At 57.7% G+C, this 23193-nt stretch overlaps 1 protein-coding gene across 1 annotated transcript; it reads right to left on the reverse strand.

The window, feature by feature from the left end:
- Positions 1 to 15618: 15618 nt before the first annotated feature.
- On the reverse strand, positions 15619 to 19377 carry LOC142907667 (uncharacterized). The gene is made up of 4 exons (XM_076057279.1): positions 19282 to 19377; positions 18399 to 18459; positions 17745 to 17862; positions 15619 to 17288 (listed from the first exon to the last, which is right to left on the reverse strand). The coding sequence occupies exons 1-4, from the start codon at positions 19375 to 19377 to the stop codon at positions 15725 to 15727; spliced, it is 1839 nt and encodes a 612-aa protein (XP_075913394.1). The 3' UTR covers positions 15619 to 15724.
- Positions 19378 to 23193: the final 3816 nt, after the last annotated feature.

Below are 23193 nucleotides of genomic sequence, written 5' to 3' on the forward strand. Positions count from 1 at the left end.
CACGCACAGACACACACGAAGACCCACAGACTCCACCACTTACCGACACCCACACTCACCTCACACAGACACCACAGACTCACAGACTCACCTCACACAGAGAAACACAGACTCACGAGAGAGACACACAGAGACCCACAGACTCACCTCACACAGAGACCCACAGACTCACTACACCCAGACACACACGGAGACCCACAGACTATCCTCACACAGACACCCACACTTACCTCACACAGACACCCACAAACTCACAGACTCACCTCACACAGGCCCACACAGAGACCCACAGACTCACCTCACACAGACACACACAGAGACCCACAGACTCACCTCACACAGAGACCCACAAACTCACCTCACACAGAGACCCACACACTCACCACACAGAGACCCACAAACTCACCTCACACAGAGAAACACAGACTCACCTCACACAGACACACACAGAAACCCACAGACTCACCACACACAGAAACCCACACCAAAACCACAGTGACACTCACAGACTCACCACGCACAGTCACACACGGAGACCCACAGTCTATCCTCACACACACACACAGAGACCCACACACTCACCACACAGAGACCCACAGACTCATCACACAAAGACCCAAAAACTCACTTCACCCAGAGAACCACACACTCATCTCACAGAGAGACTCACAAACTCACCTGACACAGAGACCAACAAACTGACTTCACACAGAGACCCACACACTCACCACACAGAGACCCACAGACTCAACTCACACAGAAACCCATGGACTCACCACACACAGACACACACGGAGACCCACAGACTATCCTCACATAGGCACACACAGAGACCCACAAACTCACCTCCCACAGAGAAACTCAGACTCACCTTACACAGACACACACAGAGACCCACAGACTCACCACACACAGACACCCACACTAAAACCACAGTGACACTCACAGACTCACCACGCACAGACACACACGGCGACCCACAGACTAACGTCATACAGACACACAGAGACCCACACACTCACCACACAGAGACCCACAGACTCACCACACACAGACAAACACAGAGACCCACAATCTCACCTCACACAGAGACCGACAAACTCACTTCACACAAAGACCCACACACTCACCACACAGAGACCCACACACTCACCACACAGAGACCCACAAACTCACCTCGAGGGGCACGCCGCGTCGGCGTCGTCACTCCTCCTTGGCGGTGTCACAGTGGTGAATACGGCCCCCGACGGATCTGCTCCGCTGCGGTGGTACCACACAGCCCCCCGAGGTGCCAGTCCCCGTCCCGGGTTGACTGGAGCACCTCGCCTGGGTTGCCCCTACGAGATAGTGCCGCGGGGTCCGAGGGACTCGTCCGACTCTCGTGGCTGGCCTCGGCTGTGGCGGTTCTGTCTCCCGGGGTTCCGGCGGCGGTCTCCTCCTCCACTCCAGTGGTTCTATCCGTTCTTGGGTACCTGCGGGCGGGGAGACAATCTCCGGGGCGGTGGGGTTCAGGGACCGTCGTCCCCGTCTCTTCTGGCTTGGGTCGGGAACCCTGGGGCCCGGGGCCCCCTGGGGCCCATATACTCTGCGAGGCCCCCGCGTATGGGGGGTGTGGGGACCCCGGGGTTTCGGGGTCCTCGAGCGGCGGAGTTCTCCCTCGCTGGGGCCGCCCTCCATGGTTTCAGTCGCCGGACGTTGACTACCATCTCCCGGCCCCCTTCTCCCCCTTGAATCAGTACCGTCCATGGGGAGATCTGTCGCCCCACCGTCCAGGGTCCCCGCCAGTAGGTGATTAACTTCCCCACCTGTCCGGCCCTGATGCGAGGGTTGTGCAGCCACACTTTAGAGCCCGCCGAGTAAAAGGGGGGCTCCATTCGGGGTCGGGCGCCCCGCTCGTGCCGCTGGTGTGCGGTCTCGCCTTGCGGGTAGGCCCGAACCCTAGCTTCTTGTAGGGTCTCCATCAAGTGCTCCACGGGGCTGCTCCCTTCCTCCCGTTGCGGTGGAGGGACACCGAACAGCAGATCTGTGGGTAAGCGAGACTCGCGACCAAACATCATTAGGAACGGGGTCTGTCTCGTGGATGTGTGTACTGTGGTGGCGTAGACGAACAGAGCATAAGGGAGGTGTTCGTCCCAGTCCCGTTGATTCGCGGCTGCCATGCGTTTCAGCTTCTCTGCTAGAGTTTGGTTCATCCTCTCTACCATCCCATTTGCCTGGGGGTGATACGCCGTAGTTCGGTCCTTCTGGATCCCGAACTCTCGGCACAGCGCCTGGAATAGCTCTGCCTCGAACTCACTACCCTGATCAGTAATGACTCGTTCGGGGATCCAGTGCTTAAGTACGTAGTGTTCCACGAACGCTCGGGCCACTACGAGAGCTGTTTTATCGGGGATGGCTACTGCTACGGGAAAGCATGTGAAGTATTCCACCGCTACGAGAATATATCGGTTGCCCCGGTGGGATCGCGGGAATGGTCCCTGCAGGTCGATTCCGACCAGCTGGTTCGTCCGGCTGACGCAGAACGGCCTCAGGGGTACCTGGTATCACGCTGGTCTCGGCCCGCATTGCTGACACGCGCGGCAGCCCTGCACCCAGGCGGCCACGTCTTGTGCCAACTTGGGCCAGAGATACTGGCGGCGTAGGGTTTCCCGAGTGGGCCGTTTCCCATCATAGCCCCCGAGCGGGTGGTCGTGCACTAGTCTCAGCAGCTGGGGGCGCACCTGGGCGGGAAGGCAGATGCATCCCGGCTGGCCGGCTTCGTTTAGTTCTCGTACCATCCCATTCTGCACGCACAACCGGGCATACAAACCACTCCAGGGTCCTGGTAGGGCGTCCTCCTTCTCCCGTAGGGCCGCCTCCACCGCTGCCAGATCCGGATCCCGCAGCTGGGTCCGTCTCAGCTGCTCGTCGTTCAGGCCCGGGAAGGAGCAGCCGACGTCCTCCTGATCCGGGACCTGCAGGCGGCTCACGTCAACCCCGAGCACGCTGCAGTGCGCGGCGCTCACGAGTGAGGCTACGGCCCCCGTGTCCAGTAGGATCCGGGTGCGCTGCCCGTTCACCTGTCCTTCCACCAGCGACGTGGCCCCCATGATTCCTGCCACCAGCTCCCGCAGCCAGTCACCCGTCTTCACCGTATCCTTGGGTGTTGTGGTCGGAACCTGTGTGGGGGTCATTCGCTCACCATTATTATTATCGTCGTTCTGCAAAGGGACCGTGTTGACTGCACCCCTAGGTGGTCCACTCTCTAGGGGGCGTTGGCGTTTAACCCTGGCACATTTTTAGCGCGGGCGATCTGGGGACAGTCCCTCACGAGATGCCCTTGATGGTCGCACAGGTAACACGCCCGGGGGAGGGCGGCAGCCCCGTAGAAGCCTCTCCGCCCGTTCCCTTTTTCCCCTCCGATACGCCGCTGCCCAGATTCTGCCTCTAGTCGGGCTACCCTCCCGGCCAGCCCCCCTACCGTGCAGTGCATTTTTCCCATTTCCGACTGAATGGTCTCCACTGTGGACTGTAGTTTCGTCATGTTCCTGCTCGCTTCCTCACGTACGTGGGTCACCCTGTCACCTACTTGGGTTACCCTGTCACCTACTTGGGTCACCCGGCCGGCTACATCCTTTATGCCCATCTGTATCCCAGCTACCCATCATGGGGCTGTGTCGCGGGATGCCGGAGGCTCCCTCTCTCGCCCCCTTACTGCTCGGGCGAGCTCCTGTTCCTCCTCTTCCTCCTCGGTGGACAGACTTGCGATGGTGCGCTCCCGTCCCAGTCCTTGGAGCTGCGCGCGTTCACTAGAAATTCTTTCACATTTATGCGCACGCTCGACAAGGGCGTTAAAGGGAAGACGCGTACAGCTCATGTCTGGCTGGCACCACGCCGTGCGAGTTAAGTATCGCTGGATTTTCTCGGCGGCCTGCTCCTCAATCACCTCTGTCGTGTACCCCGGGCGTGCGATGTTTGTTAGCTCGCGCACATCCTCGGCATAATCGCGCAGGTCCTCGCCGGGTTGTCGACGGCGTGCCTCTAAGGCCGCTTTTGCCTCCTCCTCATCACGCGTACCGAAACGCAGGTCAAGTCGGCGCATCAGCTCCCCTAGCTGTGTCTGCGTGCTTGTGGGTAGAGCTTCTATAAAATCAGCTGCCCGCCCATCCAGATTCACAATAAGTTGGCGTAACGCCTGCGCGTCTGTCCAGCCATTAATTTACTTAGCCCCTATGATGTTGCGGGCGAATGCCTTCCACGAAGGGGTCCCCCGGCCAGTAAATATGTGCTTTATTTTTGCGTGGGGTAACGCGGGGGTTCGTACCACTTCTGACACCAAACTGTGGGGGCGAACGTCCCCCGCCATCACTGAATTGTCGGGGCCGTTGCCCACCGACTCCCCCGTTCCATTCATACCGCTACCCCCCGGCTGCTCTGTGGGGTTCGGGCTAGCGACCTCCCCTGCCTCGCCCTCCAGTGCTGCTGACCGCGTCAGCATGTTTCGACCGATGGGTAGGGCGCGGCGCTTTACGCTCATGGCGCGCTGCATGGTTGGGAGGCGGCGAGCCACGGTGAGCGCGCTTGCCAGCAAAAACTCCGTCCCGCCCGTAAACAAACAGGCGCGGCACGTGTCTCCCTCCCACCCACGCTCCACGTGCTCCGGTAATAACAAACACGCCTCTATTCTCTGCCCAGCCCCGTACACCAATCGCACGCGAGGGGGTTGGGGCCGAGGGATGGGCGGGCGGGACGTTTGCCGTGCGCGCTGCTGATTGGGGAGGGTCACTCAGCTCTGAGTTAAAGGGCCCGTTCAACCAGTCGCATGAATACGCGCGCGCTCGGCGCTTAGCTCGCTACTTCGCAATTAGAAAATCGTGTGGGCGTGCGACCGCAACACAGCCACATAGGTACGCGATCGCTAAGCACCACCGAAAATCGCCACGTATGCCCGCACGCGCCGCACAGTACTGTACACAGTCGCCCAGGTGCGCGAGCGCTACACGCTATTGTAAACAATCGTGCGGGTACGTAAACACCAAACACTTCGTCTCGTGGTGAACAACCGCGCATACACATAGACACACAGCACACTCTGCCCTCCTCCTCACGCTCCCCAAAAGACCACACAACACAGTTTTTTATCCCCCCACTAGCGATTTTATTTACCAGAGCAACCCGTTTAAGTTACGCGTATGTGTGTGAGTCAGTGGCTACCAGCCTACTCTCCCGAGGATTCTAGGCTGAACCTACTCTACCTATTGCTCCGCTCTCTACTCTCGATTAACTAGCCTAACTTACCTCCCTCTCTTACTCACGTGCACTTTCACTCTGCTGCACGGGAAGCTGTAGAACAGCGATCCGTAGAGGGTTGAGCCTGGCTGCGCTGAAGTTTGTCACGCGGACGTCTTGAACGGCTGACTCCCCTCCTGCATGGACTGCGATGATTTTTGAAGAAGACTGTCTCTTGCTACGCTAAGCCTCCGTATTTTATACACCCTAAAGGCATTCCGTTGCTCTGGTGCCTGCCCACCCGTGCTCCTTCATATTCAGATCTGTAATATTGCTTATGACAAAGGCATACCGTGGTTCCCACGCTCCGTACCGCCCTGTCCATTCAGAGGCTGAGTTATTTTCGTCCTTTTTCATATGCTGATCCGTGACGTTTTCTAGAACAAAAGACATTCAGATGCTTCCGCCCCGCTCTGCCCTGTCTATGCAGAGGCCTGAATGCTCCTATCCAGTTGTTATTTGGACTCGGGAGCTCACCTATAGTCAAGGGCATTCAGTTCCTAATTCCATCTATAACAACAGGCATTCAGTTCCTAATTCCATCTGTAACCAAAGGCATCTCGCGGTTCCCACGCCCCATGCCGTGTGTGTGCGGTTTCGTTCGCGGTGGCGCAACGGCCTCCGCCGTGACCACGCAACTTTAATGTCAGGTCACGGTGCCGCGGTGCGTGTCAGCCTCTGGTGTAGATCGCCCAATTTCCCGGCCGAAAGGAAACCATGAAGCTTGATCCCATTAGGGGCTTCTGGATAAAAACCCGTCGGCCAGGTGACCTTTGTGGTGCCGCCGCAGCGGAGCCGCTCCAGCGGAGCCATGCTCGCCACTCTCCCGGGGCCGGTGCCTTCTCAGACGTCCGTGTTTTGCCCACTGCACAGTCGTGAGGCCGCCGCAGCAGAGCCGCTCTGCCGAGGCCGTGTCCACCACAGTGAAGCCACCACCGGGGGATGCCGACGCCGACGCGGTGCACCCTCGCCACCGCCCCCCCCCCCCCCCCCCCGCACGAACGCACACACGCCCCACGTAGAGCAGGGAGGGGAGGTCAACCGGCCGATAGGTTTTTTTTCCAGAAGTCCCTAATGGGATCGAACTTCATGGTTTCCTGCGGCCGGGAAATTGGGCGATCTTCCCCCTGTAGCAGACATGCACTGCGGCGCCGTGACCTAATATTAAAGTTGCATGGTCACGGCAAGGGCCATCGAGTGTCCGTGAGTGGAACCACACACGCACAAGCATAGGTCAGTGGACTGGTAACGGGAGAACAGAGAGCGGACGTCGGAGAGATCACTGCGGCGACATCACCCGAGCTGGGATCCGAGTATCGAAAGGGCGGGAAAATCCGAGCCCCTGGTTGGACGGGAGGCCAAGGGAGCGAAACGGCGAAATTCCTTTGTTGTAGGTAGGATAAAGGGAGGGGGATTCAGGTAGCAAGGGCAGTTCTTCTTCAAGATCATCGCAGTTCCGGGAGCAGCAGAGTCAGCCGTCCGAGACGTCCGTGGGATGTACTCCAGCACCGTCAGGCTCGCCCATCTACAGAGACAACTCGCCGTCTCATCCGCTTACAGCGTTCAGCACAGCAGGGTGGAAGTAAGTGCGAGGGGGAGAGGCGTAAGTCTAAGTGTAGAGAGCGGGGCGATTGGTAGGAGAAATGAATCGAAGACTTCTGAGGGATAGACTAGCGTCCACTGACCCACACCATCACACGTAGATTAAACTGGTTACTCGCGGCAAATAAAATCGCTAGCAGGGGGATAAAACTGCGTCGTGCGGTCTTTGAGAGTGTGGAGTGTGCTTGGTGTCCACGCATCTGTACGATCACTTACAATAGTGCTTAGCGCTCGCGCGCCGGTGTGACCGTGTTACGATCGCTCGCCTGTACGAGTGTCTATAGCAAGGTAGCGAGCGACGCGCCAGGCATGCGCGTATTCGTGCGGCGGTTTAAACGGCCCATTCAAATCAGAACGCAGGGATCCCCTTCAACCAGCGTAGCGCGCTGCAAGTGTAGAGCGTACCGCCCCACTAATAGAAATATGCCGATGCAGGCAGCAACAAAGTCAGGGGTACAGGGAGGCGAGGGAGTGGAGGCCGGTAGCCCAGACCCCACAGAACAGCCGGGGGGTAGCGGTACGAGCGTCACGGGGGAATCGGAGGACAGCAGTCCCGACAATTCGGTGATGGCGGGGGACGGTAGCCCCCACAGTTTGGCGTCAGAAGTGGTACGAACCCCCGCGTTACCCCACGCGACAATAAGGCATATATTCACCGGCCGGGGTACCCCTTCGTGGAAAGTGTTTGCCCGCAACGTCCTAGGGGCTAAGGAAATTAATGGGTGGACAGACACGCAGGCGTTACGTCAAATTAATATGAATCTGGATGGCCGGGCAGCCGATTTTGTGGAAGCCCTACCCGCAAGCGCGCAGACACAGCTAGAGGAGCTGATGCGTCGACTTGATCTGCGTTTCGGTACGCGCGATGAGGAGGAGCCAAAAGCGGCCTTAGAGGCACGCCGTCGCCAACCCGGCGAGGACCTGCGTGATTATGCCGAGGATGTGCGCGAGCTGAGAAAGATCGCACGCCCGGGGTACACGACAGAAGTGATTGAGAAAATCCAGCGATACTTGACTCGCACGGCATGGTGGCAGCCAGACATGAACTGTACGCGCCTTCCCTTTAATGCCATTGTCGAGCGCGCGCGTAAGTGTGAAAGGATTTCTAGTGAACGCGCGCAGCTCCGAGGACTGGGACGGGAGCGCACCATCGCAAATCTGTCCACCGAGGAGGAAGAGGAGGAACACGAGCTCGCCAGGACGATGAGTGTTCGGGAAAGGGAGCCCCCTGTATCCCGCGAGACAACCCCAGGATGGGTGGCGGGGATACAGATGGGCATCGGGGGGATTGACAACGAGGTAACCCAAGTAGGTGAAAGAATAACCCAGGTGGACAACAAGGTAACCCAAGTACGGGCACATATGACTGCGCTGCAGACTATGGTGGAGACGGTTCCGACCGAGGTGGGAGGCTGGCCGGGAGGGTAGCCTGACTAGAGGCGGAATCTGGGCAGCGGTGTACAGGAGGAGAAAGAGGGAGCGGGCGGAGAGGCTCCCACGGGGCCGCCGCCTTTCCCCGAGCATGTTACCTGTGCGACCATCAAGGGCACCTCGTTTGGGACTGTCCTCAGATCGCCCGCGCTAGAAACGCGCCAGGGTTAAACGCCAACGCCCCCTAGAGAGTGGACCACCTAGGGGTGCAATCAACGAGGTCCCGAAACAAAACGACGATAATAATAATGGTGAGCGAGTGACCCCCACACAGGTTCCGACCACAACACCCAAGGATGCGGTGAGGACGGGCGACTGGTTGCGGGAGCTGATGGCAGATATCACGGGGGCTACGTCGCTGGTGGAAGGACAGGTGAACGGGCAGCGCACCCGGATCCTACTGGACACGGGGGCCGTAGCCTCACTCGTGAGCGCCGCGCACTGCAGCGTGCTCGGGGTTGACGTGAGCCGCCTGCAGGTCCCGGATCGCGTGCTGCAAACAGCGAGCGGGGCCGGAATGGGGTTGCTGGGAAGGATCTCCCTCGAGGTCCGTCTCGGACACCAGGTGTGCACACAGGAATTCTACGTCTCCAGTGTGTAGTGCCATGAGTGTATTGCAGGGACGGACCTCTTGGAGAAACTGGGGCTCAATGTACAGCCCCGCCAGCGATGCGCCACGATGGAAGGCAGCGGGGAGTGGATCCCGTTTCTGGGACAGGAGCGGGATCGCCCTCGTTTCACACCCGTAGCCGCTACGCTGGTGTCGGCCGTCACCATCGGGCCACTCGCCGAGATGCTGGTGCCAGTGGCAACCCCCTCCGCCGATCCCACACACCGACCATCGGGCGAGGTAATGCTAACCCCTCACCCGGAGTTGGCAGCGTGGTACGGAGTCGTAGGGTTAGCCACGCTGGTAAACGCAGATGGGGGGCGACTGTTCATGCGGGTGTTTAACCCACACAGTACCCCGGCGATGCTATGACGATGCACCACAGTAGCCACCATACACCCCCTGCACGAGCGCCACTCTAACGACTCAGTGTTTGGACTCTGGGCGGAAGACCCTGGCCACCCCGAGGACAAGCAGGATCTGGCCTGGCGGGTCGGCCCAACCCCCCGGGCTCCAGATCGTTCCCCTGCATGATGCGTTACATGTGCCTTGGGCAGATTTACCTAAGGGGGAGGCCGATCAGCTGCGCGGGTTGTTACGGGAGTACGCTGACGTGTTCAGTGAGCACGATTCAGATGTAGGCCAAACAGACCTTGTTAAACACCAAATTGACACAGGTGCAGCCCAACCGATCAAACTCCCCGCATACCGGGTGGGCGCGCCCGAACGGACCCAGATCAAGGAGCAGTTGCGGATATGCTACGTGATAACATAATCCAGCCCTCGACGAGCCCCTGGTCTGCCCCGGTGGTGCTAGTGACGAAAAAGGATGGGACGACCCGGTTCTGCGTTGATTACCGAAAGTTGAACGCAGTCACCCTCGGCGACGCCTTCCCCATACCGCTCATCGACGACACCTTTGACAGCCCCGCAGGAGCACGGTATTTTTCCACCCTTCTGTCGTCCGGGTACTGGCAGGTGGAGATGGCGGAGGAGGATCGGCCGAAAACCGCATTTACCACCCCGATGGGGCTGTTCGAGTTTCGAGTGCTTCCGTTCGAACTCACTAACGCGCCCGCGACGTTCCAGCGGTTGATGGAGTTGGTGATGCGGGGCTTACAGTGGGAACAGTGCCTGATTTACCTGGACGACGTGAAAGTGTTCAGCAGATCTCTGTCTGAGCACTGGTCCAGGTTGCTAGTGGTGTTCCAGCGACTGCGAGCAGCCCATCTCAAGCTCAAGCCGTGTGAGTGTTACCTGGCGCAGCGCGAGGTAGGGTACCTCGGACACCGAGTCAGCGAGGCGGGGGTGTGCACTGATCCGGAAAAGGTGCGCGCCGTAGTGGAATGGCCACGGCCCAAGAATCTGACGGAGATCAGGTCATTCCTGGGACTAGCTACGTATTGTCGTCGATTTGTAAAGGGATTCAGCGAGATTGCACGCCCCCTCACCCAACTCACCTCCCCTAAGAACCCCTATCGATGGACGGTGGCCTGCCAAACGGCCTTCACCACCCTCAAAGACCACCTCACCCACACCCCTACCCTAGCTTTCCCCGATTTCACCACGGATTTTATCTTGGACACCGACGCCTGCAGCAGTGGGCTGGGCGCGGTGCTGTCACAGGTACAGGGTGGGAGGGAGCGGGTCATCGCATACGCCAGTCAGACCCTGAGTGGACCCGAGCTGAATTATTGCGTGACCCGTCAAGAACTGTATGCCGTGATCTTCGCGTGTAAACAGTTCCGACCGTATTTGTACGGCAGGAAATGTCGGGTGCGCACCGACCATTATGCCCTGCAGTTCCTCCTTACATTCAAGGAACCGCGGGGGCAGATGGCCCGATGGCTGGCGCAGCTGCAGGAGTACAACCTGCAAATAGAGTACCGAGCTGATCGTACGCACGCAAACGCGGACACCTTGTCGAGGCGGCCCACGGTGTGTGCCGAGACAAGGGTGGAGGAAGCTTGCCCATGCTTCATGGGGGGCCGTTGCCGGCGGGTGTCGGACCCCCAGGAGCGCACCGAGACTAACCCTCCCCCGGTGAGAGGCAGTGCAGTATGTGCAACAGAGACCCCGGTAGGAGGAACCAAGGACCCGGGGGACCATTTGGCGGGCACGGAGCACACACCCCGGGGCCCGACGGGTCGCTCAACCCCACCCGATTAGATCCAGGAGGACGTCGGCTGCACCTTCCCGAGCCTGGACGACGAGCAGCTGAGACGGACCCAGCTGCGGGATCCAGATCTGGCGGCGGTGGAGGCGGCCCTACGGGAGAAAGAGGACACCCTACCAGGGCCCTGGAGTGGTTTGTATGCCCGATTGTGTGTGCAGAACGGGGTGGTACGGGAGCTAACCGAAGCCGGCCAGCCAGGATGCATCTACGTGCCCGCCCAGGTGCAACCCCAGCTGCTGAGACTAGTGCACGACCACCCGCTCGGGGGCCATGACGGAGAACGGCGCACTCGTGAAACCCTGTGCCGCCAGTATCTCTGGCCCAAGTTGGCACAAGCCATAGCCGCCTGGGTGCAGGGCTGCCGCGCGTGTCAGCAATGCGGGCCGAAACCGGCGCGATACCAGGTACCCCTGAGGCCATTCCGCGTCAGCCGGACGAACTAGTTGGTCGGGATCGACCTGCAGGGGCCATTCCTGCGATCCCACTGGGGCAACCGATATATTCTCGTAGCGGTGCAGTTCTTCACACGCTATCCCGTAGCAGTAGCCATCCCCAATAAGACAGCCCTCGTAGTAACCCGAGCGTTCGTCGAACACTACGTACTTAAGCACGGGATCCCCGAACGAGTCATTACTGACCAGGGTAGTGAGTTCGAGGCAGAGCTATTCCAGGCACTGTGCCAGGAGTTCAGCATCCAGAAGGACCGAACTACGGCATATCACCCCCAGACAAACGAGATGGTAGAGAGAATGAACCAGACTCTAGCCGAGAAGCTGAAACGCATGGCGGCTGCGAATCAACAGGACTGGGACGAACACCTCCCCTATGCTCTGTTCGCCTACGCCACCACAGTACACACATCCACGGGACAGACCCCATTCCTAATGATGTTTGGTCGCGAGTCTCGCCTGCCTACAGATCTGCTGTTCGGTGTCCCACCGCCCTAACGGAAGGAAGGGAGCCGCCCCGTGGAGCACTTGATGGGGACCCTGCGAGAAGCAAGGGTCCGGGCCTACCCGCAAGGCGAGACCGCACACCAGCGGCACGAGCGGGGCGCCCGACCCCGAATGGAGCCCCCTTCTACTCGGCGGGCTCTAAGGTGTGGCTGCAGAACCCTCGCGTCGGGGCCGGACAGGTGGGGAAGTTAACCACCTACTGGCGGGGAGCCTGGACGGTGGGGCGACAGATCTCCCCCTGGACGGTACTGATTCAGGGGGGAGAGAGGGGCGGGAGATGTCAGTTAATGTTCGGCGACTAAAACCATGGAGGGCGGTCCCAGCGAGGGAGAACCCCGCCGTTCGAGGACCCCGAAACACCAGGGTCCCCACACCCCCGATACCCGGGGGCCTCGCAGAGTGTATGGGCCCCACGGGGTCCCAGGCCCCAGGGGTCCTGTCCCAAGCCAGGAGAGACGGGGACGGCGCCCCCTGAACCCTACCGCCCCCGAGTTTGCCTCCCAGCCCGCAGGTACCCAGGGCCGGAGGGAACCATTAAAGTGGAGAAGGAGACCGCCGCCGGAACCCCGAGAGACGGAGCCATTACCGCCGAGGCCAGCCACGAGAGTCGGACAAGTCCCGCGGACCCCGCGGCGCTACCTTGTAGGGGCAACCCAGGCGAAGTGCTCCAGTAAACCCGGGACGGGGACTGGCACCTCGGGGGCCTGTGTGGTACCGCCGCAGCGGAGCCGCTCCAGTGGAGCCATGCCCACCGCCGCGACGCCGTCACCGATGCCTCGGATTTCCCGCCACTCTCCTGGTGGCCGGTGCCTTCTCAGACGTCCGCATTTTGCCCACTGCACAGTCGTGAGGCCGCCGCAGCAGAGCCGCTCTGTCGAGGCCGTGCCCACCACAGTGAAGCCGCCACCGGGGGATGCCGACTCCGACACGGTGCACCCTCGCCACCCTCCCCCCTGCACGACACGGGAGGGGAGGTCACCCGGCCGATAGGTTTTTTTCCAGAAGTCCCATATGGGATCGAACTTCATGGTTTCCTGCGGCCGGGAAATTGGGCGATCTTCCCCCTGTAGCTGACATGCACTGCGGCGTCGTGACCTAATCTTAAAGTTGCATGGTCACGGCAAGGGCCATCGAGCCACCGTGAGTGGAACCACACACGCACAAGCACGGGTCAGTGGACTGGTAGCAGGAGAACAGAGAGCGGACGTCGGAGAGATCACTGCGGCGACATCACCCGAGCTGGGATCCGAGTATCGAAAGGGCGGGAAAATCCGAGCCCCTGATTGGACGGGAGGCCAAGGGAGCGAAACGGCGAAATTCCTTTGTTGTAGGTAGGATAAAAGGAGGGGGATTCAGGTAGCAAGGGCAGTTCTTCTTCAAGATTATCGCGGTTCCGGGAACAGCAGAGTCAGCCATCCGAGAGGTCCGTGGGACGTACTCCAGCACCGTCAGGCTCGCCCCTCTACAGAGACAACTCGCCGCCTCATTCCCTTACAGCATTCAGCGCAGCAGGGTGGAAGTAAGTGCGAGGGAGAGAGGCGTAAGTCTAAGTGTTTTTAATCCAGGGTAGAGAGCGGGGCGATCGGTAGGAGAAATTGAATCGAAAACTTCCACTGACCCACACCATCACACATAGATTAAACTGGTTAAAATCGCTAGCGGGGGATAAAACTGCGTCGTGCGGTCTTTGAGAGTGTGGAGCGTGCTTGGTGTCCACGCATCTGTACGATCACTTACAATAGTGCTTAGAGCTCGCGCACCGGTGTGACTGTGTTATGATCGCTCGCCTGTACGAGTGTCTATAGCGAGGTAGCGAGCGACGCGCCAGGCGTGCGCGTATTCGCGCGGCGGTTTAAACGGCCCCTTTAAATCAGAACGCAGGGATCCCCTTCAACCAGCGTAGCAGGCTGCAAGTGTAGAGCATACCGCCCCACTAATAGAAGTATGCCGACGCAGGCAGCAACAAAGTCAGGGGTACAGGGAGGCGAGGGAGTGGAGGCCGGTAGCCCGGACCCCACAGAACAGCCGGGGGGTAGCGGTACGATTGTCACGGGGGAATCGGGGGACAGCGGTCCCGAAATTTCGGTGATGGCGGGGGACGGTAGCCCCCACACCTTCCCTCCCGGCCCTACGTGGGGTGTGTGTGTGTATACATGTGGGGGGGGGGGGGGGTGTGGCGGGTGGCGGTGTTACGGTGGTGAATACGGCCCCCGACGGAGCTGCTCTGCCGCGGTGGTACCACATAGTCACTTTAAGACGTTTATTGTTCATGTTTTTGTTTGTTGTGGTTGCACCCGATTCAAGAGCCGAATGGCTCACAGGGCTATACCTAATAAATGAACTGAACTATGGGTCTCTGTGTGTCTCTATGGATAAGCGTGGTTTCTTAAGCGAACTGGGGAATGTGGTGGGCGCTTAACATGGGAGCCCTTGGGAGCTCTTTGGGAGTTTGCCGGCGATGGTGATTGTAATGTGTAGTGCGGATAGGTTGGGAAGTTTATGTCATGTAGGGAATGTGGGGACGGGTAACGTGGGAGCCTATTGGTGTAGAAGGTGAAGGTGATTGCAATTTGTAGTGTGGATAAGTAAGGTGGTTATGTCTTGTAGAAAATGTGGCGGAAGGTTTGATGTAAAGCCTATAGAAGCCTATAGGAGTAGCAAGTGAAGGTGATTGCAATTTGTAGTGTGGATAGGTTAGGTAAGCTCTGTTAATTATTGTAACTCAGACACGTGCCCCACCCCCCTTGTGACGTCACCGCAGCACTTATGAGGCCATGTGAAGTGTCGAAGGGTCGCTGCTGGCAGGGCACGTGACAGACCCAGCAGGTGCCATGGGTTGACTGCTGTGCTAGGCTAGGTACAGGAAGAGGTCACGTGACACACCCAGCAGGTGCCATGGGTTGACTGCTGTGCCAGACTAAGTGCAGGAGGAGGTCACGTGACAGACCCAGCAGGTGCCATGGGTTGACTGCTGTGCTAGGCTAGGTACAGGAAGAGGTCACGTGACACACCCAGCAGGTGCCATGGGTTGACTGCTGTGCCAGACTAAGTGCAGGAGGAGGTCACGTGACAGACCCAGCAGGTGCCATGGGTTGACTGCTGTGCCAGGTTAGGTAAAGGAAGAGGTCACGGGACAGACACAGCAGGTGCCATGGGTTGACTGCTGTGCCAGGCTAGGTGCACTTGGAGGTGACGGGACAGACCCAGCAGGTGCCATGGGATGACTGCCGTGCCAGGCTAGGTGCACTTGGAGGTGACGGGACAGACCCAGCAGATGCCATGGGTTGACTGCTGTGCTAGGCTAGGTGCAGGAGGAGGTCACGTAACAGACCCAGCAGGTGCCATGGGTCGACTGCTGTGCCAGGCTAGGTGCATCTGACGACAAACATCTGGGCAGTTCACCACCATTGGTTCAAGCAGAGCCTGTCTCCTGCTTCTGCTGATGAGACACGGAGCTGGGCAGACTCCAATTGAACCTACGACCTCATGCATCAGGCGAGGTAGTTAACATCTGGATCCAAGTCACCTGAGACCCCAAGCAGCAGCAACTCGCCACAACAAACACAACTCCAACATTCTGTTGAGTCCGCATATTTATTACAACAACAATCGATAAACTAACAATGGTCTAGATATATATGTACACATTATTACATTAAAACTTATTTTTTTATCTCTATCCTAACTCTTCACACGCGCACGTGGCTTGGCAAGCTCTAGTCCATTGTGTGGTGAGTGTGGGTGGTGCGTGTGGTGTGGTAAGTGTGGTGTGGTGAGTGTGTGTGGTGAGTGTGGTGTGGTGAGTGTGGTGAGTGTGGGTGGTGAGTGTGGGTGGTGAGTGTGGGTGGTGAGTTTGGTGAGTGTGGGTGGTGAGTGTGGGTGGTGAGTGTGGTGAGTGTGGGTGGTGAGTGTGGGTGGTGAGTGTGGTGAATGTGGGTGGTGAGTGTGGGTGGTGAGTGTGCGTGGTGAGTGTGGGTGGTGAGTGTGGTGAGTGTGGTTGGTGAGTGTGGGTGGTGAGTGTGGGTGGTGAGTGTGGTAAGTGTGGGTGGTGAGTGTGGGTGGTGAGTGGGGGTCCTGGCCCACACGCGTCATCACCATCATCATCAACGTCATCAGCATCATCGTCATCATCATTATCAACGTCATCATAATCATCGTTATCATCATCGTCGTCATCATCATCATGGTCATCATCGTCATCGTTGTCAACATCATTGTCATCATCAACATCGTCATCATCATCATCGTCGTCATCATCGTCGTTATCATCGTCATCATCGTCATCATCGTCATCATCATCATCATCATGGTGGTAGGGGTGGCCTCGCTGGTGGTGGGGGTGGGCCAGCTGGTGGTGGTGGCCCAGCTGGTGGTCGTGGCCCGGATGGTGGTGGTGGTGGCCCGGATGGTGGCGGAGGTGGGGCTGGCCTCGCTGGCGGTGGGGGTGGCCTTGCTGGCAGTGGGGGTGGCCCAACTGGTGGTGGTAGCCCGGATGGTGGTGGTGGTGGCCCGGATGGTGGTGGTGGTGGCCTCGCTGGTGGTGGGGGTGGCCTTGCTGGCGGTGGGGGTGGCCTCGCTGGTGGTGGGGGTGGCCTTGCTGGCGGTGGGGGTGGCCCAGCTGCTGGTGGTGGCCCGGATGGTGGTGGTGGTGGGGGTGGCCTCGCTGGTGGTGGGGGTGGCCTTGCTGGCGGTGGAGGTGGCCTTGCTGGCGGTGGGGGTGGCCTTGCTGGCGGTGGGGGTGGCCCAGCTGGTGGTGGTGGCCCGGATGGCGGTGGTGGTGGGGGTGGCCTCGCTGGTGATCGGGGTGGCCTTGCTGGCGGTGGGGGTGGCCTCGCTGGCGGTGGGGGTGGCCTTGCTGGCGGTGGGGGTGGCCCAGCTGCTGGTGGTGGCCCGGATGGTGGTGGGGGTGGGGGTGGCCTCGCTGGTGGTGGGGGTGGCCTTGCTGGCGGTGGAGGTGGCCTCGCTGGCGGTGGGGGTGGCCTTGCTGGCGGTGGGGGTGGCCCAGCTGGTGGTGGTGGCCCGGATGGTGGTGGTGGTGGGGGTGGCCTCGCTGGTGGTGGGGGTGGCCTTGCTGGCGGTGGGGGTGGCCCAGCTGCTGGTGGTGGCCCGGATGGTGGTGGGGGATGCCTCGCTGGCGGTGTGGGTGGCCCAGCTGCTGGTGGTGGCCCGGGTCGTGGTGGTGGTGGTGTGGAGCCAGCTGTGAGCCAGCGCCTGCTCAGGCGTCATCCGGAGATTCGGATCCCATCTGTTGGGAGACGCACGGGGAGGGAGGGGAGGGAGGGGAGGGATGGGGGGAGACACACACGTGGTGAGAGGGGCATAGTGAGATGATTTGACAGGGTGGGAGGTGGGGGGAGAGTGGTGAGATGGCGGAGTGGTGGTGTGTAGTGACTTGGTTGCAGAGCTGTCAAACCGTATGGTTTATTAGATATTCTTGTGCAGGGTAATTGAGTTTTCAGGTCCGTACGGAGTGCAGCCGTTTCAATTCTAGGTAACAACAATAATTCGTGTCTATTTGTTTGTATTTGTCCCTTGTGATTGGACTTTGCAGGATGAACGTTGATATTTATAAGGGTCACGGAGTGACCAATAATATCTGGGTTGGGTCTGTAGTAAGGTAGGGCACTGATAAGGTGTTGACAGGTATGGGGTGGGGAGTGGGGGTGAGTGGGGGTGAGCGAGGGGTGAGTGTGGTTCGTACTGCAGGCAGCGGCTGACGAAGTCCACCAGCTGAGGGTGGTGGCCCTGCAACGCGCGGTGCAGAGGGAGGCTTCCCGGTGGCCGCTGCTTGGACAGGTTGTAGGGGAGGCCCTCAGAGTCTGCAGAGAGGCAGAGAGACGCACGCAGAGTCACCAACCACCATGTCGCCCACATACCCACACATCAACTTAACTACGCACCCACTCACCCACCTACATACCCAGTCACCAACCCACCCACTCACTCACCCACCCACCCACTCACTCACTCACCCACCCACTCACCTACCCACCTACTCACCCACCCACTCACCCACTCACCTACCCACCCTCTCACCCACTCACCCACTCACCTACTCAACCACCCATTAACCTACCCACTCACCTACCCACCCACTCACTCACCCACATACTCACCCACCCACTCACTCACCCACCCATCCGCTCACTCACACACCCACCTATGCTTCCTAGCGGCTGTTACAAAGATCCGCAAACCCCACCCCACTCCCCACCTCCGGGATATTCAGAGACGCCCCTCAGCCCCCCCCCCCCCCCCACAATAGAACCCTATAAGAGCCTCAATGCCACCCCCTACCTAACAAAACGGAATGGGTTACGTCGCTGACGCCAGCCTGCCCGAGCCTTTGACTCACCAAAGTAAGTTGTCTTGTTAGGGGCTTCGTCCACCATCTTTTTCGGGGGCATGCCCAGGATCTGCGTACCGTTTCGGACGAAGACAAAAGGAGGAGGGGGGGTTACAGCCGGTGTAGCCTCAGCCGGCCCATTGGGGCAAGTGCCATCTGTCAGCGGTGATTAGTGGCGGAGGCAGCGCCTGTCGAGGCCGGCACTGTGTACAAAGACAACAATCCCTCCCTCTCCTTATTAGACTCATCTCATTGCTAGGGCAAGCGCTGTTAGTAGCGAGCAGCACCTACGAAGGCCAGCACTGTGTACAAAGACAACAATCTCCTCCTCCCAGTTTAGCCTCATCTCATTGCTGGGGCAAGTGCTGTTATCAGCGAGCAGCACCTTTGAAGGCCGGAACGACAGATGAGCGGGTGGGTGCCCAGCACCACGCCCGGCCACCTTTGTCTCCCCCAGTGGAAATGTTTACTACACACCGCTACACCAAGTACTCGTTTGAGGCTGAGTAGACCTATGAGAGGTCCAGGACCAGTTCAGATCTTCCTCGCCTGTTGTTTGTGGCCGCCAGAGCGAATCAAACTCTATAAGAATTGGTATCTGTGGGTCTGCATGGGTCTCTATGAGTTTCGGTCTCTGTGGGTCTGCATGAGTCTCTATGAGTATGGGTCTCTGTGGGTCTGTATGTGTCTCTATGAGTATGGGTCTCTGTGGGTCTGCATGAGTCTCTATGAGTATGGGTCTCTGTGGATCCGTTTGGGTCTCTATGAGTATGGGTCTCTGTGCCGACCCACAGAGACCCATATCCATAGAGAGCTGCCCGTCCACCCACCCACCATACCCACCGGTACCCACCCACCATACCCACCCACCGTACCCACCCACCGACCGTACCTCGATGCAGTAGGGCAGGTGTTCTGTGTAGGTCCGTGAATCAAAGAGATCCTTGCCGGTGGCCATCTCGGCTACGGTGCAGCCCAGGGCCCACATGTCCACAGCACAGGTGACATAGTAGCCCAGCAGCAGCTCCGGGGCCATGTAGTTCAACGTCCCGCACACGTTTTGGGCTGTGCAGCAACACCAACAATAACAACAATGACGATGAATATAAAGTAGCCCCTCCGTCAACAGCGACGTGGGTTGAACAGGTTTCTTTTTTCGGTCGGTTAAACGCCTAGTCGGCTTCTGCGAACGATATTTCACGGCGGAGACGAGTTTTGGGTTGGACCGCGTACTCTGGCTGCCCACCCGATAATGATGCTCGGCTGTAATCGCTCGAATTGTAAACGTCGTAGTGGGTTTACATCTCCAGCACACCGGCTAGTGCTGTGCAAGTGGCGAATTGGAGCGTCCTGTTTACGTGACGCTGAACCTCACTAACTGGCTGCGTCGGATGGCGGCGGGTTTGACGACGCAACGTTTACGTTGACGCGAGCTAACCCTGAAAAAAGAAACTCCACGCACACAAAGCCACTCACTTTTATGCTTCAGGTAGGAGCTGCAACCGAAGTCGGTGACCCTGACTTTGCCGGCCGCGGTGAGCAGAATGTTATCCTGGACAAAGGGGAGAGACAGAGAAGGAATTCCACGCTCTGAGGTTACGGCAAGAGTGTCTAGCCAGCAGTGGGTCGATCATGCAAAGTGACGCATTTACATCCACACGGGCAGGCCCCCCCTTCCCCGCTGACTTGCGACACGGTCTACGTGCCTGAGACCCGTTTAAAGTCGTTTTAATAAATTACTCAACCTATTTGTTTTATTTTACTACCAGGGTGTAAGGCCCCGCTGAGCTGCTGTGTAGCTATTTTATCGGAAACGACCTGGCCATCACGTAATAACATCATCTCAACCAAGTAGCTGATTTCATCATCATCATCATCAACATCATCATCATCAGCATCATCAGCATTGCGTGGACATTTATAGCAGCAGCTAAACACTCTAGAGACGTGTTTCAACAGGCCCAAAGAGACCCACACTCACCCACAGAGACCCATACTCATAGAGACCCATACCCATAGAGACCCATACACACCCACACTCATAGAGACCCATACACACCAACAGAGACCCAATCTCATAGAGACCCACACAGACATAGAGAGACCCAAACTAAAACGAAGCTATGTTTTACTTTACTAGGTGTCAGGCCCCACTCTGTGCTGCTGTGCAGCTTTTTTGTCAGAAGCGACCTGGCCATCACAAACGATAGCTCATCATCATCATTACGCGGAAATGTTGCAGCAGTGGTAAAATACTCTAAACGCTTGGTGATGTTGATTCTGAACGTGGAGGTAAAAAGCAGGAGGACCTGGAGTAAAATCCACGTGACCACCACGGGGAGAGCGAGACGCAGACTCTAAACATACAGTAAGGGAAATAAAGTATTTGATCCCCTGCTGATTTTGTACGTTTGCCCACTGACAAAGAAATGATCAGTCTATAATTTTAATGGTAGGTTTATTTTAACAGTGAGAAACAACAACAAAATCCAGAAAAACGCATGTCAAAAATGTTAGAAATTGATTTGCATGTTAATGAGGGAAATAAGTAATTGACCCCTCTGCAAAACATGACTTAGTACTTGGTGGCAAAACCATTGTTGGCAATCACAGAGGTCAGACGTTTTTTGTAGTTGGCCACCAGGTTTGCATATATCTCAGGAGGGATTTTGTCCCACTCCTCTTTTTCAGATCTTCTCCAAGTCGTTAAGGTTTCAAGGCTGACGTTTGCCAACTCGAACCTTCAGCTCCCTCCACAGATTTTCTATGGGATTAAGGTCTGGAGACTGGCTAAGCCACTCCAGGACCTTTATGTGCTTCTTCTTGAGCCACTCCTTTGTTGTCTTGGCCGTGTGTTTTGGGTCATTGTCATGCTGGAATACCCATCCACGACCCATTTTCAATGCCCTGGCTGAGGGAAGGAGGTTCTCACCCAAGATTTGACGGTACATGGCCCCGTCCATCGTCCCTTTGATGCGGTGAAATTGTCCTGTCCCCTTAGCAGAAAAACACCCCCAAAGCATAAGGTTTCCACCTCCATGTTTGACGGTGGGGATGGTGTTCTTGGGGTCATAGGCAGCATTCCTCCTCCTCCAAACACGGCGAGTTGTGTTGATGCCATAGAGCTCCATTTTGGTCTCATCTGACCACAACACTTTCACCCAGTTGTCCTCTGAATCATTCAGATGTTCATTGGCCAACTTCAGACGGGCATGTATATGTGCTTTCTTGAGCAGGGGGACATTGCTGGCGCTGCAGGATTTCAGTTCTTCACGGCATAGTTTGTTACCAATCATTTTCTTGGTGACTATGGTCCCAGCTGCCTTGAGATCATTGACAAGATCCTCCCGTGTAGTTCTGGGCTGATTCCTCACCGTTCTCATGATCATTGCAACTCCACGAGGTGAGATCTTACATGGAGCCCCAGGCCAAGGGAGATTGACAGTTCTTTTGTGTTTCTTCCATTTGCGAATAATCGCACCAACTGTTGTCACCTTCTCACCAAGCTGCTTGGCAATGGTCTTGTAGCCCATTCCAGCCTTGTGTAGGTCTGCAATCTTGTCCCTGACATCCTTGGAGAGCTCTTTGGTCTTGGCCATGGTGGAGAGTTTGGAATCTGATTGATTTATTGCTTTTGTGGACAGGTGTCTTTTATACAGGTAACAAGCTGAGATTAGGAGCACTCCCTTTAAGAGTGTGCTCCTAATCTCAGCTCGTTACCTGCATAAAAGACATCTGGGAACCAGATATCTTTCTGATTGAGAGGGGGTCAAATACTTATTTCCCTCATTTAAATGCATATCAATGCATAGCATTTTTGACATGCGTTTTTCTGGATTGTGTTGTTGTTATTCTGTCTCTCACTGATCAAATAAACCTACCATTAAATTATAGACTGATCATTTCTTTGTCATTGGGCAAACGGACAAAATCAGCAGTGGATCAAATACTTTTTTTCCCTCACTGTACAGCAGGAGTCAGGGTCGGGATCGAACCCATGACCCTGTATACCAGGCGAGATAGTTAACAACCAGCCACTGTGGTGATGAGAGAGGAAAAGACGCAAACTCCAAATATACAGCAGGCGTCAGGGTCGGGATAAAACCCACGAACCCCTGTATACCAGGCGAGGTAGTAAACATCTCCTGCTACCTCCTCCATCTGGAAGGAGGAGGTGGCAGAGTCACAGTAGATGGACGGGGCCCTGCGATCAACCATGGCTGGCCTGCCTCTACGGTACGAGTGTCCACCTCGTCCCGGATCGTCTTCACCGGAGGTAAAGTGACCCCACCACCACCACTACCACCACCTCCCTCCAGATGGACGGAGCCACCGCATCGACCCCGCGATCAACAGTGGCCGGGCTGCTTCCGCGCCAGCTAACCGAGCGCCCCGATGAGAGGGCGCGACCACCGCGCCCGCTCCGCTCACCGGCTTGATGTCCGCGTGGATGATGCCCCGCCCCTTGGCGTACAACAGGAAGTCGAGGATGGCCCTGGTGTACTCCCTCAACCGCCTCACGTAGATTCGCCCGATGCTCCCTTTGCTCATGACATCGTAGAGGCTCTTCCTGGCACGACAACGACAACGACGACGTTAAAACCCCTTTCCCGTTCCGATGACGTGCGCAGGGCGACCCCCAACCCGGACCCCAAACCGACTGTGCCACTCGGTTAGTTTTGGGGGGGGGGGGGAGGGGGGTCAGGAAACTCCTCGTCGCTCCGCGGTATTCATCCGCGTCATCGCCGCGCTGCACTAGCGCCGAGAGAACTAACGCGCACAAAACATTGCGGCGTGTGAAATA

This window comes from Petromyzon marinus, chromosome 80 (assembly GCF_048934315.1).
Source record: "Petromyzon marinus isolate PM22_M1 ecotype Great Lakes invasive population chromosome 80, UKy_Petmar_22M1.pri1.0, whole genome shotgun sequence".
Classification (NCBI taxonomy): Eukaryota; Metazoa; Chordata; class Hyperoartia; order Petromyzontiformes; family Petromyzontidae; genus Petromyzon; species Petromyzon marinus.